Below are 18695 nucleotides of genomic sequence, written 5' to 3' on the forward strand. Positions count from 1 at the left end.
TTTCAAATTTTTTGCACCACACATTTTGGGTCAGCCTCAATTGAATACACATACATTTTCAGGGAGTGGATGGGTAAAGTCGACCGTATGAGACCGCGGCCTCCAGATGTTCAGGAGGGCTGGAAGGAGGGTTCAGAGGAGCACGAAGTTGGTAAAACATCATGGGCGGACTGTGTAGATCCCAGAGCGCCATCGCCTGGCAGTGTGGGGCAGTACAACAAAGTGGCTGCCCCACAAGACTACCAGGTAGGAATGTGTTGCACACACATCACGTGACTACCCATGAATGAACTACATAATCACTCTGCAAACCTCCAAGGGTGGTGCTCGTACAGTTAGCGGCGGAGCTCCACGTTGCAGCAAACCACTGGCTGCACCAGGTGCTTCTGCCGATGAGGACTCTGAGGCCTGGCGACAGAAGCGAAAGAAACCTGAGATTTCTGAAGCTGTGGAACGAGCCAGGCGGAGGCGAGAGGAAGAAGAGCGCAGGATGGAAGAACAACGCCTTGCTGCATGTGCTGAAAAACTCAAACGTCTCAATGAAAAACATCGCCAGTCAACTGAGGGCAAAGCTGGCCCGCCGCAGACCACCTGTGATGAGGGCGTCCTGGGCATCACTCCACAAGTGGACGCTCCATCAGTACCTGATCCTGCATCCAGTCCTGCACCTTCAATCTCAGTTTTACAGCCACAGGCCTCTGGAGTGCAGACTCCTCTAACTGAGAGGACGGATCAGGATGGGGAGAGGGTCAAGCTAGAACGAGTCGAACCAAGCGCAGAGGAGGAGGTTCCCTTGCCTCACCGGCCACCCTCTCCTGTACAGAGGCCTGTGGTCACAGGTCCTGAGCCTCCCAGCGAGGGGGAAATCATTTTGGCTGAGGTCTGTCCGCTCGCCGATGAGAACCAAACTGAAAGGACAACAGTGCCTATCCGAGACTATTTCAACATGGAGGACAACAAAGGTGAGATTGCAAACAAACCACTGATCCCATAAGGAAGGTGTGTCCAAAGTGCGGCCGGGGGGCCATTTGTGGCCCATGGCACATTCTAAAAATATAATTTAAGAAGGAAGAGGGGATAAAAATCAGCTGTAAATAAAGTCACAATATTAAGAGAAAAATTCGCATTTTTATGGGAATGAAAAATGTAATTTTAGTAACATAATGTTGAAATATTAAAGAAAGGAGGCGTTACTTTGATATTGTGAGAAACAAACAAAACTGCCATTTTTGGAAAATTAGTTGCGGAAAAACCTATCGAATTTAGGTCAAAATATTGTGGGAATAATGTCACCATAGAATGTGAAGAAAATTGAAATAGTTGGAAAATGTAAAAAAAAAAAAAAAAAAACAGCAAAAAGGGGGGAGGGGGAGCAAAGACCGAAGTTCATACTTACAATAAGCTTTTTCACCTACATCACAAAGCTGAGATGCAGTTTTTTTTTCTTGAAATATCAAAGTGGCCCTTGCATGCTTTCATTATTATTCAGTATGACGCCCTTGGGGAAGACGTTTAGACACGCCTGCTATAGGGCCTTGCATTAGTCTATACATTGAATATCCCTATCCTTCTGTACCGCATGTCATTTCCATGTTGTTTTTTTTTTGTTCTCCCGCAGTGGATGAACCGCACCTGTCACTGCCTCTTACGGACGCTCCCAGTGGTGAGGACGTAGCCATTGCTTCCCCACAGCTGGAGGGTGAGGCGGCTACTGCCATGCGTCCTTCCCTCACCTCCGGTTACTCAAAGCAGTTCCAGAAATCTCTGCCACCTCGTTTCCTCAGACAACAGGTAAAAAAAAAAAAAAAAAAAAACACTCATCTGGGTGTTTCTCATGGAGCAAGCTAGAAGATGACTGTACTGTAATATAATAGGAGCAAATGAAGCAGCAGCAGTGGCATCAGCAGCAACAGCAGAGTGGGGGCTCCGTGTCACCATCAGGCAGTAGGGTAGATGGAACGGCACAAAACCAACAGCAGCAACATCGATCAATGTATCAACCCATCGGACCGCATCACCAACACATGGCCTCCATGGGCTTCGACCCCCGCTGGCTCATGATGCAATCCTACATGGACCCACGCATGGTGTCGGGGCGCCCTCCCATGGATATGCCAACAAACATTCACACCGGTAAGACAGATTTGAATTTTACCTCTTCAGCGTGTGCTGGTTTAAGAGCAAGCTAGATTTCCAGTCTCTCTCCCATGTTGTCTTCAGGGAGGATGCAGCCAAAGCAGATTGCTCGCAGAGAGCCGGGGGACAACTCTAGCTCTAGCTCAGACTCCTTCGACCACTTGACTCGACCCATCCGTGACCATGGCTTGCCCTCTGACTCGAGGATTGTGTGGGGATCTGACCCATACCCGCCATCTGAACCGTTGCCATCCGTAACGCCTCCTAAAGTGCGGGATGACATCAAGGAGCCAAGGTAAATAAAATAAAAAGCACAAGCAATGGTGCATATGTTTTGCAAATTCCATATGTCTAACAGCATTTTATTCTCTCTCATTAGGATGGAATCTGGTTTAGATCTGGACAGGGGTCTCCCAACAATGTATCCCCAGGAACACAGTGCATTGGACTCCCGTAAAAGTAACTTCTTTAGGGACACCCCTGAGCCCATACCAACCTTTTCACAGGGCCCAGATGATGTGCCTGGACCTATAGACCGGATTCCTGTCACCTCAGGCTTCGACCCTGATGAAGCGGGTCTACCAAGTGGGGAAGAAGTAGAAGCATTGGGCAAAGCTATGCTGCAGAGAAGTGTCTCCCAGGGTTCCTGCCACTCCCTTAAGCTGGATGAGCCCAGGTTTGATGGGCTACCATTGGGAAACAAAGCACTAGAGCTGCAGGACACCGTTGACAGGGCCGATGATAAGCCTCAGAACGAACTGTACCCACAGATCGCAGTGACCAGCAACAGGGCCACGCCACCCGCCGACGGACTACACAAACAAGAGAAGTTGCCTCTACCCACTCCTAGTAAACAGAAGACTGATCTGCGCTGGGGTGGAAGATCCGGCCTTGGTCGCAGAGAAGGACCCGGTGGGGAGAGACCCCTCCGCAGATCTGGTCCAATAAAGAAGCCTGTTCTAAGAGACATGAAAGAAGAACGAGAGCAAAGAGAAGAGAGGGAGAAGCGTCACGAGAGAGGAGAAAGGGGTGACAGGACCAAAAAGGACCAGTCCTCCAAAGCTCCAACTGTGACTGCCGCTGCCATCGCCGCCGCTGCTGCTTCATCTGCATCTGAAGGCTCCAGACCACAAGGTGAAGCCAAGAAAGAAGCTGCTGAGGCTGAGGAAACTCCAGCTAGCCTCCCCAAAGCCAGAGAGTCCCAAACTTCCTCCGGCGCTCCCACTTCTTCCTCACAGGAAGAGAAAGCTGACAAACCACCCAGCACCGACAAACACTCAGAGCCCAAACTGCCCTTCAGAAAAGAGTCAAATCTTCCTCTGCGCACCTACCGAAGAGAAGACAGGGAGCGGGACCGTGAGAGGGACAAAGAAATGGACAAGGATCGAGAGAGGGAGTGGCCTATTGACTCGAACTTCAAAGGTCGAGGTCGTGGCGAGTATTACTCCAGAGGCCGGAGCTTCCGTGGGACATACAGCGGGCGAGGCAGGGGTGGTCGTGGCCGAAGCAGGGAGTACCCTCACCGAGAACCTCGACCCCGCTCAGATTTACCTTCTGGTGCAGCTGCAGCCTTCCGGAACAGGGAGGAAAGTGAGACGCGCAGCGAGAGCTCCGACTTCGAGGTTATACCAAAACGTAGGCGCCGTCGTGGCTCGGACACTGATTCTGAAAGTGAGGGTGGTAGGGAGTCTGCAAGTGATACAGGACCTTCAGATCGTGAGCCTAGCACCAAACCTAGTCGTCCACTTAGACGTGAGCTCCCTGGTGAGGGCCGATCAGGCCTGCACAAGCCAGGCTTTGGACCTCCTCACATGGCTGAAAAGATGGGCTCAAGAATGGATGATGACAGACCCAAACCAGGGTTTCTTCCTAAAGGAGAGCCTTCTCGCCGAGGAAGAGGTGGCTTGTATAGCAGACGAGGTGGAGCTAGGGAACGAGGAGGCCCTCGCTCCGCCCCTCTTAGAAGGCCAGCAGCCAGAGACTCCTCCTCTCAGTGGCCTTCTAAGCCGATGGAGACCTTCAGACCCGAGGACATGGAGTCCACATCACGATATGATCATCCGCCGTCTGAGCGACGGCCACCCAGATCTGACTGCAAGAAATTTATGGACGTTGCCCCTCAGAGCAGCAGAGAGAGACCCCGCCGGTCCAGACCAGCAAGACCTCCCAGGCAGGATAAGCCCCCACGCTTTCGGCGGCTAAAGGAACGAGAGGCTGCAGTTCTAGCAAGCGGAGATCCGGTCCCGAGTCCCGCTGTCCCTCTACCTCCTGTACCTGCTCCTGCTACTGCTGCTGTCTCCATGTCTGCACCGGTATCTGTCTCACCAACTTTGTCGAGAGCACCAGGAACCCCTGTGACTGTTTCTTCTGAAGCAGCAGCACCTGCACCAAGCCTCCCCTCTCCTCTTGAAGCACACTTTTCCGAGACAAGCAGCCCCACCGTCACTGCGGTCGGCACCAAGTCCCCCGATTTGTCCAACCAAAACTCATCGGATCAAGCTAACGAGGAATGGGAGACGGCCTCAGAGAGCAGCGACTTCAATGAAAGGAGAGAGCGCGAAGAGAGGCGGGGAGCACAAACTGCTAACAGTGAAGCAGCCACTGCCTCCACCCCGGTGCTCGCACCCCCTCAGGGGTCTCTGACACCCAACAAAAGCCCACCTGAAGGAGTGGTCTCCCCAAAGCGCGAGGGAGTCGCTGCAGGCAAGAGGAGTTTCTCAAGCCAGAGGCCTATAGAGAGGCAGAATCGCAGAGGCAACAGTGGGGCCAAACCGGGTCGCAGCTACGCCGGTGCGAAGGGGGAGAGGAGGGGAGGAGCCAAAGGTGGCCGTAAAGGGTGAGTTTACAGTGAACATGCATTTCTTAAAAATACAGTGGTACCTGTTAACATCATTAATCCATTTGAAAGATCTACCCAAAACCGAAACGTACGAAAATGGAATAAAAATAACATATTATAGGGATAGTTCACATTTTTTGACAGTTGTATGGCATCCCCATCAGCAGTGTAGTGTATCAATAGTGACTTACCCCCCACTTTGTTCCGTGAGCCGAGTTCTATTTGGATTTCATTGAAGAGGAACGTAGTTCCAGTTAGTTGTTGGAATCACTTAAGGAGTTTGGCTTCTCAAAACAGTATGCGTTCAAAAGAGTAATACGATTGCATCACAAAACAATTGCTAACAAAAAAGTCAGACCTCTCAGTCACTCAGCGTTATTTCCTTTCCGTTTGTATCACTATGCGCTCTCGTCTGTCCATTGTTTTGTGTGTGTGTGTGTGTTACATCCGCGTATTTAACACTGGAACACACACAACAATGGACAGGCAAGCGCGTATAGTGATACAAACGGAAAGGAAATAACGCCAAGTGACTGAGAGGTCTGACTTTTTTGTTAGCAATTGTTTTGTGATGCAAACGTATTACTTTTTTTAACGTATATTGTTTTGAGAAGCCAAACTCTTTACTTAAGTGACCCCAGCAACTAACCGGAACTACGTTCTTCCACCGAAGTCCAACCAGATCTCCGCTCACCGAACAAAGTGGGAGGTAAGTCACTGTTGCTTCAAAAACAAAACATTTTATAGAGAATAAGTGTACTTTTACATGCAGAAAACAATGCAAAATACATATAAATGACAAATGAAATGAAAATTGAACATTTGCCATCACTTTTATCTCGGCATAATTTATGCTTTGTTTGAAGATGGCAGTCTAAGAAATCTGGTTTATGGTTTGACATAAGCTCTAATGGAAATGCCTTATTTTTTTCCTTTAAAAATTCTCAGCCCTGCCTCTCAGCAAAACTCTGAGACACCAATTGCTGGAGGAGCTCAGAGGCCTGCCAAAGATCAGTCTGCACGACGCAAAGATGACACCAAGCTGGCTGTCAAGAAGCCCAAAGAGAATGCTCTGTCTCAGTTTGATCTCAACAACTATGCCAGTAAGTCAACTTTGTGTTTTATAGGGGTGTAATGATACACTCGCTTATGAAATGATACTTGATACTGGCTTCACAAGAACAGGATGAGACAATATTTTACCATTATTTTATTTTTTATTTTTTAACTTCAGTGACAAAATATAGGACTGGACAAAGACTGTTTTTTAAAATTATTATTTAACTAAGTCACAAAACAATGCAGGCACATTTTGAAATATCGTATAACTTTGCATGCATTAACTAAATGATGTTTTTAACTGTTCAAAATCTATAAAAGTTCCAAAAATTGTAAAAATGTAAATTTGTAAATGTAAATTTAAATGTAAATTTTTTTCATAGAAATTAAAATAATGACGGTAGTTGGAGCTGCTACTACTAATCATTTATGTTGATATGTGTAGTTATGTAAAATTGATTGAGGCGCATTACCTTTTATGTTTACGCTAAAAAGGACTACAGTTCCCATGATGCTTAGAATGCTGTACCAAGAAGTAGGTCCAACTTTGACTCTACTATCACATGTTTTGATAAAAGTAAAAAGCCACGATACATGGGAAATGAATTGTTCAGTTTTTGTTGGTTTTTTTTACTTCAAAATAACACTTAACAAAATAAAATAACAATTTAACTCTTTTTGTTATAGAAATAAACAGTATAATTGAGCACAGGTGTATCCAACTTATTAAATCTGCTTTGACAAAAAGAAAGACGTAAAGACGTGAGCTATTTTATGTGACTGCCAACATTTAAATTGTAATTTATTTATAAAGCACATCTTCACTCGGTGTGCTCATTTGTCATTAAATACAGACATCATGTTTGACTAGAACACTTCTAATAAATACTAAGAGGTGAAGCAAATATTCATTGGTTAACTACTCATCAGCTGGTGAACTACTGCTAGCTTACGAGCTACCTGTTGGAGACAGCGTCACTATCTTAAAGCTGGATACACAACGTGTTTATGTTGAACAATTTAGACACACAACTAGTGTTTTGAAGACAAGCCATAAGTTTTACTATGATAACAAGGGAGCAAGATTAAGTGACACTTTCAAAAAGTAAGTTGGTATGAACGTGAAAGGCACCTGTAGCTTGCCCATGGGACAAAAACGAGCTAGCTAACTCCCTCTCTAGCCTGGCAAAATGTGTAAACAAAGGTGCCAGAAAGTGGAAATGAGATTGAAACATGAGCAATCACACACTGGCTTAGCCTGTGACGAGCTGTCGTCAATTGACTACACATTTTACGGACTATTTTCCATTCTCACAATAATAAGGAACAAAGTGTACATCAACATAAGACAACAAGGCAGACAGTTGATTCCAGTGAATGTTTAACAAAATAAAGTGCCGTGAAACATTTTTATATGTTAAGCTGTTTTCAACGAAATTTTGGTCAATATGTGCGTAATTAATAAGCTATATATGTGTCTATATAAAATATACAGTATATCCATTTATACAATATATTACTTAACATTGTTTTCAAGTTAGAAAGAACAACTCATTTTTAAGGTGTGCACCACCACAATCAATTACATGTGGCGGAAACCCTGAACACAGCGACAGCTGTTGAACTCGGACAGGGAAAAAAACGTCACGTGTTATGAGCGACGCTGGGAATGCAGAATGCAGGTAGGATTGCAAGGTGTGCAGTGTGCGTAAAGCACTTTATGTGGAGTTTGAATCCTGCTTTGACTACTGCCACTTCCATATTTTTCATAGCAGTGATGCTTTAGTTCAGTCTGATAGATGTCTGGCTGCCCTCCTCTCCCCGCAAGACAGATTTTCTCTAAACGAGAAATATTGTCACGTTTTAATGTCGCGAGATCTTGTGACACCCCTAGTGTTTTACAATGGCACACTTTCTGACATCACTCTTTAAAGAAGAAAACAAAACTAACCTCTAAACACCCACTTTATTGTAGGTGTTGTAATTATTGACGACCACCCCGAGGTCACCACTACAGATGACCCGCAGTCCAGCACCAACGATGATGGCTTCACAGAGGTGGTCTCTCGGAAGCAACAGAAACGGCTCCAAGATGAGGAGAAACGGAAGAAGGAAGAGCAAACCACACAGGTAGGAGGACAGAAAGATTACCATTAAACAGTCCTTCGGATCCCAACATCTTTTACGGCCAACCAGGTTTATTGCTCTGCATGTTAGATATATATGTGTATTTGTGATACATTGATATGTGTATTTTTGATACTGTGCTTTCAGACTTGGGGTAAAAAAGGCTCTGGTGACAAAAACAGGGTTGGAGGAGGAAAACTGCCTCCAAGATTTGCTAAAAAGCAATCGTCGCAGCAACAGCAGCAGCAACATCAGCAGCAGCAGCAGCAACATCAGCAGCAGCAGCAGCAGCAGCAACAACATCAGACTTCTTCACAATCTCAGCCTCCATCAGCACCAGCCCTGCACACCCAACAACAGCCGCCAGCCGTTTCTGCCCCTCAGCATCCTCACCTTGCCCCCACCCAGCCAGCTGCCACTTCCCCTCAAACCCTGGAAGTAACGGTGCCGTCCTCCATCCCGCCAGCTAGTGTAGACTTCACTTCAAAGAGTTTGCCCCCTGCAGCCGCACAAACGCACGGCACACTGGGTACCGAACTGTGGGAAAAGAAAGTAGCAGTTCCCACCACCCTCCCCGAAGTCAAGAAGCGTACGTTGAGTCACTGTTGTTAAATTTGATGGCTGAATGGAAATAATCAAAACATCTTTTCTTAAATATGTCTTGCAGTTGGTCCAATCAGCCCTCCTCAGCCACCTTCTGTGAGTGCCTGGAACAAACCACTGACCTCCTTTACTGGCACAGTATCGTCTGAGGTTTGTGTACCTGCCCCCTCCTTACCTCATGGATAATCCGATAAGTACACTGGTGACTATTCTGTATTGTTCCGTTTTAGGGTGGTAAACCTGGAGCAGAGGGCAGCGTAGAACTGGCAATTGACAGTATTCAGTTTGGGGCACCATCATCCGCTGGCAGCACTGACAGTGATGGTGTGCCGGCTCTGCTAGAGACCACTACCGACAACAAGCTCCCTGCTCCCAAAGAACAGAGGCAAAAACAACCTCGCGCTGGACCAATCAAAACACAGAAGGTAAATCTGTGATGCAAATTTTTGCAATACAGTGGAAACCGTAGATGTCGACTCCCCGTAGACTGACTGATGTTGTCATAAGCGGTTGTCAACACAACCAAACCCGAAACTAGCCATTTTACTTGTGACTTTGCATACTTACTACGGTTGTTAACGATAAACCGATGCGACCGGATGTCCCGGTGGAAGCTTTCTGTATCGATAATAATCATAATAATAGTCATAATTCTTTACATTAATCGATTGTGGAGACATGCACCGGGTAACGCGAGAGAAGCAATCAGTTGACAGTGTCTCTTAAACAACACTGTGCTGTGCTGCTGGTGAAAGGATTGTCGCTAGCCAGCCGATAGCCAGCTATTTACTAGTCATCGCCTAGCTAATCACCTCGAAAGATTTTCAAGCCGTTATTGTATACGTTATTGTATTATTATGTTATTATTGGTATGACATTTTGAGTGTGGGATTGATCAAAGAAAAATATGTTCATTCAGCAACATTTATTTTATAATGTAAGATTTCAACAAACATTAACCGTAGAACCGAATCGTATCGTTTGTACACTGCATCAAATTGTTCTGTATTTAAAATATATCATTTTTGAATTGTGGGGAATTGTCTATCACAAAGACATTTACATATTATATATCAAATACATCTCTATCATAACTGTGGTTTATTTGGTTTAAAAAAATGTAGAGAATAATGTTGTTTATGGTTTTGTCGTTTCAGGCTGCTTGGCGATAATGATGACATTACAACACATGTCGACATAAATACAGTAGTACCTCGCATAACATAAACCTCCTTTTACATAAATTCCACTCAACATGAAAAATTACAGAAGAAATTCCATATAACAAAGCGTCAAGTCAGTGCAAGTCTCTTTTTTTTTTCAATCAACTTTATTAATGCCTCATGTCGGTGCATGTTCAGACTAACACTTGGTGACGCCTTCTGACGCATCACGCTCTCATTGACTGTTTTTCGGGTCACCGCCTCCGCTCTCATCTCTGCCTGATTATCAGGGTACCGCCTACGCTCTCATCTCATTGGCTCAGTTATACAGCACGTACGTGAGTTTGTGTGCGAGACAGGCTTCTCCCTTCAAACGCCTTCCTCTTCGTAGTCGCCCTGAAACTAATTTAAACAATTAAGTTACAAATTAAAATTTTGCACACAGCATTATTGTGTAGTGCGTGCGCGTTTGTCTGTGAGACCAGCTGACTCTTAGACTCTTTGAGTCGCGTTTCGACTCACGCTAGTCCTCCTCCTCCTCCTCCTCCTCCTCTCCACTTGCGCTCCTGATTAAGATATCTCTTGAACGGTAGGATTGTTTTTGTTTTTCAGTTTTATTCATTTACAGTAATCTTATTTATTACCTTATTTTATATTGGAATTTTACTGTACTATGTTTATGCTAACGTTTTCTTATATTTTCCCACCATATGTGGTGGACTTTGAATATTTTAAAGTGCCAAAGGGTGAGTTTGGGAAGATCTTGGAACGGATTAGGCTATTTACATGTATTTTACGCTTCGTATAACATAAAAACCCTACAACATAAAGGTTCTTGGAACTGGTTATTTACGTTGTAGGGGCGTCTACTCTAAACAGACCAATTTTACATAGAAATGCCCCCTTTCGCTCTCAAATTTCATGTAGACAAAAGCGGTCAACTATATATGTCGACATCAACTTAATTGAGAACGTTTTAGTAATGAGAATAACTGGACTTGGGCCTTGATGAGTTGGTCAACAGAGACTGGTTGTTGACATTTACGTGGGACCGACATAAAGTTCCACTGCATACAGACTATAAACTTTAACATGCCTTTAATCCTTTACCATAGCTCCCTGACATGGAGCCGGTGGAAACGAAGGAGTACAAGCCAGGTCCCATTGGTAAGGAGCGCTACCTGAAGAACCGCAAGGCGAAAGATGCTCGTGGAGGCGAAGGTGAGGGGATGGAAGGAGGGGTGCCGGGCGGAGGTGTCAGCAGGGCCGCAGAGTCCAGTCCTACGGCCAGTGACGCCACCGTGCCCGAGCTGGGAGGAGATATTGAGGGCATGATCACAGTCCCCTCGGCAGAGTACACCAGCAACTCCAAAGTAAGTTTTATACAAAGTACTATGCTAGTCTTCATTCATGTATGAGACTTTGCATCTTTCCTTTTCCAGGAGTCCGTCACAGACTACACTACCCCTTCCTCCTCTCTCGCAGATAGTGTTCCAACGGGAAGCAATAAAATGGAAGAGAGTCTGGTAGCCAATGTGAGTATGTTATTTGATTGGCATACATGTTTTTGCCAATGTAGTAATATATTAAAGCAATCGTACAACATGATTGTAGCTTTTTGTTTGTTTGTTTTTTTTGTTTTGTTTTTTTGGCGTACCTTTTAGGTGGCACTACCACACTCTCTGCCTCTTCCTCGACGAGAGACCCTGCAGCAGAGCTCTTCTCTCAGCACAGTCTCCCCAGCCACTGTTGACCTAACACTAAAGGTACACATACTTTGACTCTTCTTTCAATGGCATTATCTTACTGAGCTGAATAAGGCTGCCTGGAAGCGTTACCGTAGTATGGATGTAGCTCAACCTCCTATAGCTGCTGATCTTCAGACTAGTTGGCACTGGATCAGTGTCGCCTTTGCTGGTTTAAAATACAGCACTCCATTTTGCTTTAATTGCCTCAAGACACAATCAATTGCAGACTATGCCCACTCCTAATATGCAATATGAGCTGTATATATGTGTGTTGGCATTAAAAGCAACACCGTTATTTTGTCAGATGGAATCGGCTCGCAAAGCGTGGGAGAATTCGCCAAGTTTGGAGAAGAACTCCCCGGTCACCTCTTCCTCCTCCCCCATCACATCCTGCGCAGCCTCATACTCATTCTCCTCGGCGTCCATGCCACAGATCCCTGTGGCTTCCGTTACACCCAGCACCTCGCTATCAGGTAAGTAACCCCCATCCAAATTGTTCACACAGCTCTGATCTGTTTGTGTTAGACTCGTGGTGTGTGATTTCACCTCCCATCATGCAGGTTCGGGCACATACACGACGTCGTCCCTCGGCACCAAAACCACCACCGCCTCTGATCCGCCCAACATCTGCAAGGTGAAGCCCCAGCAGCTGCAAGGTGGAAGCCTGGCCTCGTCCAGCAGTAGCAGTGGCTTTTCCCAGCTGGGTTGTGTGCCCCCACTGCTGCCTCAGCAGCAGCAGACCCCACAGGTGTACGTATCTCAGTCTGCAGCAGGTGAGTACAGCGTTGATAACAAAGTGCTGTTGGAGACTGAATGGATGATTGTGGTAATTGGAAATGCTTTTTTTGTCTCTAGGTTCTGCAGCTCAGATTCCAGCCTTCTATATGGACACTAGCCATCTCTTCAGCACCCCCCACCCTCGCTTGGCTCCTCCCTCTTTGGCACAGCAACAAGGCTTCCAGCCAGGCCTCTCGCAGGTAAGCAAAGTCAAGGCCAAAAGCACTCTGCATGATGCAGTGGAACTCGCTTACGTCGACATTCTGTCTATGTGGACCAACTCATCACGTCCCGGTCCACAGTGTTCTTATTACTAAAAAGTACTCTGTCTTTAGCCAACAGCAGTGCAGCAGATTCCCATCCCAATATACGCTCCCCTGCAAGGCCAGCCTCAGCACCAACACACACACCAGGCCCAGCTCGGGCTCGGCACCGGCCCACCAGTCTCGCAGCCTCAGGACCTGTTCAGCTCCGCACTGCAGCCTTACAGGTACCACTCATTTTACTACCACAGAATGTCTCAACAGATTAAACTCACTCACCAAGGATGTTTGAATGTTGTGTCACCTCAGGTCTCAGCAGGCTTTCATGCAGAGCAGTCTGTCACAGCCGTCCATGATGCTGTCAGGGCCCTCCCTGCACAGCTATCCCGGCGTGCAGGCGCCCGAGCTAGGAAAGCCTCAGTCCAGTCTGGCCTACCAGCAGCCCTCGTCCACACAGCACATCCCCATCCTGTTTGAGCCACAGCTCAACCAGCCTTCTGGCATGGGGGGCTCCCAACTCATTGACACCCACCTGCTGCAGGTAATGGTCGGCTCACGCTAAATGTACGACTCTCAATCATTTTGGCTATATGACGATGTCCGTGTATTTTGTTCAGGCTCGACAGGGGATGAATCAGCATTCAAACATGTACTCTGGGCAGGTGCAGCAACATGGCCAGAGTAGTTACTACAGCAACACCCAGTCTCCCTCGTCTGCAATGCAACAGGTAAGGAAGGAAGAAAATATTAACAAGTAAAAGCAACACATTTACTGTGATGCATAGTTGCGTCATCGAAACGTGTGTGTGTGTTTCTAGGTGACGGTCCCCCTGCCAGGTTCCCAACTCTCACTGGCCAACTTCGGCTCGGGTGGAGGTCAGCCCCTCCTGGCGATGCCTCCCACCCCACCCCAGGCGCAGCCACCCAACATCAACCGACAGCCTCCTGTCTCCCAGCCGTACCGAGGTCTCATGGGTCCCAACCACAGCATGATGCAGCCTCCCACCAGCAAGGTGCTGTCTGTGTGGTGCAGAACTGTGTCTCTCCGTAAGCGCAGCTCTGATTTGATTTGTATGTTGTTGCAGATGGACATGGATCTAAAACTCTTTGGTGGTGGGATGGACGTGAAGCCCGGAACGCCTCCAGTCAGTGCTAGGAGCACGACGCCCACATCTAGCCCGTACAGGTAAGCTCCACTAAATATAACGGGTTTATTTGCACCCCACGGCCAAATGTTTTTGGTGTTTTTTTGGCCCGCGGCACATACAAAACATGAGAACAATTTTTTGTCAGCTAACTTTTCTGTATGCGGCCTTCTGTGAAAAAGTGTAGACAGCCCCTGTTTATTTTCATCCCAAATGTGCTGTGCTAGTGTCACATCATCTAACTGTGGAAAGGGTAAATGAGCTAAACTAGCTGGCTTCATTCATGGATAGGTGTAATTTTAAGTGTGAAGTAATATGTACCTCCTTCCAGACAGTGCATGGTATGCTGCTCACTGACCTTATTAAAAGGAAAAACACAATCCTTAATGGTCAGTGGATGAAACGGGGTATGTATGGAGTGAGTTGTGATTGTGCGTGCAGGGCAAGCTCCACCTCCCCCAGCAGCCAGTCTGCAAAGATGAACAGCATGTTGTACCAGAAGCAGTTTCAACCCAACTCTGGCAGCATGAGAATGACTCAGCACTTCCCAGGACAGTTCAACCCACAGGTGAGGAGGCCCTCTGAACCCGATAACACCTTGTCAACATGACCAGGAGCTCTTTCTACAACCCCTGGCAAAAATTATGGAATCACCAGTCTCGGAGGATGTTCATTCAGTTGTTTAAATTTGTAGAAAAAAAGCTGATCACAGACATGACACAAAACTAAAGTCATTTCAAATGGCAACTTTCTGGCTTTAAGAAACATTAAAAGAAATCAAGAACAAAAGATGTGGTAGTCAGTAACAGTTACTTTTGTAGACCAATCAGAGGGAAAAAATTATGGAATCACTCAATTCTGAGGAAAAAATTATGGAATCATGAAAAACAACAACAACAAAAGAATACTTCAAACACACCACTAGTACTTTGTTGCACCACCTCTGGCTTTTATAACAGCTCGCAGTCTCAGAGGCATGGACTTAATGAGTGACAAACGGTACTCTTCATCAATCTGGCTCCAACTTTCTCTGATTGCTTTTGCCAATTTTTTTTACAAAAAGTTTGATTATCAAACTTCTTAAAGAAGGTAAATCATCACGCAATGTTGCAAAAGATGTTGGTTGTTCACAGTCAGCTGTGTCTAAAATCTGGACCAAGTACAAACAACATGGGAAGGTTGTTAAAGGCAAGCATACTGGTAGACCAAGGAAGACATCAAAGCGTCAAGACAGAAAACAAAGCAATATGTCTTGAAAACAGAAAATGCACAGCAAAACAAATGAGGAACAAATGGGAGGAAACTGGAGTCAACGTCTGTGACCGAACTGTAAGAAACCGCCTAAAGGAAATGGGATTTACATCCAGGAAAGCTAAACGAAAGCCATCATTAACACCTAAACAGAAAAAAACAAGGTTACAATGGGCTAAGGAAAAGCAATCGTGGACTGTGGATGACTGGATGAAAGTCATATTCAGTGATGAATTGCGAATCTGCATTGGGCAAGGTGATGATGCTGGAACTTTTGTTTGGTGCCGTTCCAATGAGATTTATGAAGACGACTGCCTGAAGAAAACATGTCAATTTCCACAGTCATTGATGATATGGGATTGCATGTCAGGTAAAGCCACTTCCTCCCATTTGTTCATTTGTTTTGCTGTGCATTTTCTGTTTTCAAGACATATTGCTTTAAGTTTTCTGTCTTGATGCTTTGATGTCTTCTTTGGTCTACCAGCATGCTTGCCTTTAACAACCTTCCCATGTTGTTTGTACTTGGTCCAGATTTTAGACACAGCTGACTGTGAACAACCAACATCTTTTGCAACATTTCGTGATGATTTACCTTCTTTAAGAGGTTTGATAATCCTCTCCTTTGTTTCAATTGACATCTCTTGTGTTGGAGCCATGATTCATGTCAGTCTACTTGGTGCAACAGCTCTCCAAGGTGTGAGCACTCCTGTTTAACTGCAGACTAACGAGCAGATCTAATCTGATGCAGATATTAGTTTTGGGAATGGAAATTTACAGGGTGATTCCATAATTTTTTCCTCAGAATTGAGTGATTCCGTAATTTTTTCCCTCTGATTGGTCTAAAAAAGTAACTGTTACTGACTACCACATCTTTTTTTCTTGATTTCTTTTAGTGTTTCTTAAAGCCAGAAAGTTGCCATTTGAAATGACTTTAGTTTTGTGTCATGTCTGTGATCAGCTTTTTTTCTACAAATTTAAACAACTGAATGAACATCCTCCAAGACTGGTGATTCAATAATTTTTGCCAGGGGTTGTATATGAAGGCCTTGTATGTGTTCAGATGCTGTCCCAACCCAACTTGGTGTCCCCCCTGGTGAGAGCACCTCACGCCAACTCCTTTACCGGAGGGGTCCAGCGGTCAGCCATGGGGCCTCCGATGACTGCCAACGTGGGCGGCGGCCTGGTGCCCCATCCCAGACCTCAGCAACACTCGCAGCACAGCCAACACCCTCCCCGAGGGCCCGGTGGCCCTCCTCTGGCTCCTAGAGGAATGCAGGCCGCCCTGAAAGCTGAGCAGGACCTAAAGGTTAAAGGGCGTCTTTACTAATCACATGATGTCACAATTTTTGATCTGTTGCTGATCCGCTGTTCTACTTCCTCCTGTAGGCTAAACAGCGGGCCGAGGTTCTGCAGTCCACTCACAAGTTCTTCTCGGAGCAACAGCAGCTCAAGACTCCACAAGCCAGCAAGGGAGTTAAGCCCCCGCTGGATGTCCCAGCGTCCAACCACCAAATGGGAAGTGAGCGTCCCGATGCAGACAAGCCGCCCGTCTCCTCGGCAAAGCCCATACGGACCGGGCCCATCAAACCGCAGGCCATCAAGCCAGAGGAGGGCAAGTAGAGAACAGACGGGAGAATCCAGCCACTCTGTCACCACCTCTTTGTGTGTGCTTGTGTATGTGGGGGAGGAACGAGAGCCGGATCAGGGCGGTGTCCCATATGGAGGTGTGACTGTTTGACTCGGATTTGTTTGCTCTTTTTCAGAAATGGCTGCTCAAATTGCTCCATAGATCTACTGTGACAGTAGATGACAAAAGAATCAATGAGATTTGCTGCTGAGTTTTTTTTTTTTTTTTTTTTTTTTTTATAGCTCTTTTGAGTTGAACTCCTTTCTTTTTAAACATTTTTTGCCTAAATAGGACCACTTTGGACCTGTTTAGTTCACGAAAGAATCAATCTGCTTTTGTTTTTTTGTAGTACAAACAATCTTGTGGAAGAGAAACGGTTTAACTAATCCAGAGATTTGTGCGCTTTCACTTGACGGTTTCTCGCACACACACACACACACACACACACACACACACACACACACACATCCCCTCCCACAAAGCCCCGTCAGGCTCAGGCTACACAACGTGAAATCCATCTTTTTTTCTTTTTTATGTGAAAAGTGCAGCAGTTTATTTGAATCACAGAGGTTGATCTGTCATTTCAGTGAGCATTTGCTCCTGCCTTCCGCTCTCTCTCACTCTCCCTCTTTCTCGTCTCCTTGCCTGTGCGTGTGTGAATCTGTGTGTGAGATGCATTTGTAAAGGGGGGAGAGGCACGCTGGACACTCCCGTATATTTAGCCAAAGGTTAAAAAGCGCAGGGATGACGTCGTAGCCTTTTAGGATGGCTTGTTGATGATTGAACTCTCACACACACATACACACTTTCAGTTAAGCAGCCCGACCTGCTACTCGTGTTTGATTTCAGTGCCCTAAGCTGGATTTGAGACAGTCAGCCATGTCAGGGCTGTTTGTTGACACGATAGACGTGGCGTTGAACCCTCACAACAACAAAAACAAGACTTCGAAGGAGGTGAAATGTGAATTATGCAGCATGTATGGGCAGATGGACACTTCCTGTTTTTTTTTTTTTTTGTATTACTGATGAGAGCAATCAGTGCTGTTTCCTATCTTCACTGCTGCCTCCCAAACAACCAACCGACCATACTCTCATCGTTTGGCTTTTGATGGCTCCTTCAGTTAGTTTTCTGAAGTGGAGTTCTTTGCTTTTGGAGGATGGATGAGGGGAGGGAGGGTTGGTGATTTCTCTTTTTTTGTTGTTGTTGTACTTGTACAGGGGTTACATCGCTGTATTAAAATATGTACGGTCTTATTTACATTCTCTTGGTTTGGTTACAGAAACTAATAAAAAATAATATACTGTTCAGATGCCTTTCGTGTGTGCTGTTTACTTACTGTAATTGCTGCGTTTGACCACAAGGTGACAATGCAACAGTTGTATATCCTCAAAGATACCGATGATGCATACTGACCACAATATTAGGGCTAATTTTAGTAGTACTGTGTGTGTGTGTGTGTGTGTGTGTGTGTGTGTGTGTGTGTGTGTGTGTGTGTGTGTGTGTGTGTGTGTGTGTATAATGTATTACTAGAGGTGGAAAGCGTCCTAACGTTAAAAATGAATTACATTTAGCTTGATGTTTTATTCAAGTAAATATATAGAGTAATCAATTTAAATATGCTCAAAAGTTAAGTTTGTTTTTAAATAAGTGAACTGAAAAGAAAAATGGGACTACTAGAATGTCCCTACTAGTAGAGGGCAAAATGTAATAGCAGTAACGGTACTTTTTTTTTTTTTTTTTTTTTTTTTTTTTTTGCTTATGCTAGCTTTTTGCCTCAGGAGGTGATTTTATTTTTCAAATATCGCAAAATACAGTATTTTTAAGACCCCCTTAAGCAAGTCTATAATTGCAAAATCAAAAACGCACACGAAATCGTGCCATACAGGTAATTATGCTCATGTTTAACACAAAAGGTACCGGTATACTACAACTCCCAGAACGCACCGCGATACCTGG

The 18695-nt window shown here is 45.5% G+C and overlaps 1 protein-coding gene across 2 annotated transcripts in view; it reads left to right on the forward strand.

Moving 5' to 3' along the window:
- prrc2c (proline-rich coiled-coil 2C) overlaps window positions 1–17765 on the forward strand; it is a 31557-nt gene extending 13792 nt beyond the window's left edge. For both annotated transcript variants that reach the window (XM_054789318.1, XM_054789320.1), the window contains exons 10-34: window positions 63–246; window positions 320–962; window positions 1619–1791; window positions 1875–2133; window positions 2221–2431; window positions 2516–4972; window positions 5924–6078; window positions 8010–8164; window positions 8309–8750; window positions 8829–8914; window positions 8995–9189; window positions 11043–11300; window positions 11370–11462; window positions 11592–11693; window positions 11980–12148; window positions 12236–12448; window positions 12531–12652; window positions 12788–12942; window positions 13025–13256; window positions 13333–13443; window positions 13534–13728; window positions 13801–13901; window positions 14302–14428; window positions 16172–16417; window positions 16498–17765. In XM_054789318.1, coding sequence (XP_054645293.1) covers window positions 63–246; window positions 320–962; window positions 1619–1791; window positions 1875–2133; window positions 2221–2431; window positions 2516–4972; window positions 5924–6078; window positions 8010–8164; window positions 8309–8750; window positions 8829–8914; window positions 8995–9189; window positions 11043–11300; window positions 11370–11462; window positions 11592–11693; window positions 11980–12148; window positions 12236–12448; window positions 12531–12652; window positions 12788–12942; window positions 13025–13256; window positions 13333–13443; window positions 13534–13728; window positions 13801–13901; window positions 14302–14428; window positions 16172–16417; window positions 16498–16731 — 7318 coding nt within the window. In that variant the 3' untranslated portion in view covers window positions 16732–17765. The remainder of the gene's footprint in view (window positions 1–62; window positions 247–319; window positions 963–1618; window positions 1792–1874; window positions 2134–2220; window positions 2432–2515; window positions 4973–5923; window positions 6079–8009; window positions 8165–8308; window positions 8751–8828; window positions 8915–8994; window positions 9190–11042; window positions 11301–11369; window positions 11463–11591; window positions 11694–11979; window positions 12149–12235; window positions 12449–12530; window positions 12653–12787; window positions 12943–13024; window positions 13257–13332; window positions 13444–13533; window positions 13729–13800; window positions 13902–14301; window positions 14429–16171; window positions 16418–16497) is intronic.
- Window positions 17766–18695: the final 930 nt, after the last annotated feature.

This window comes from Dunckerocampus dactyliophorus, chromosome 10, assembly GCF_027744805.1.
Source record: "Dunckerocampus dactyliophorus isolate RoL2022-P2 chromosome 10, RoL_Ddac_1.1, whole genome shotgun sequence".
Taxonomy (NCBI): domain Eukaryota; kingdom Metazoa; phylum Chordata; class Actinopteri; order Syngnathiformes; family Syngnathidae; genus Dunckerocampus; species Dunckerocampus dactyliophorus.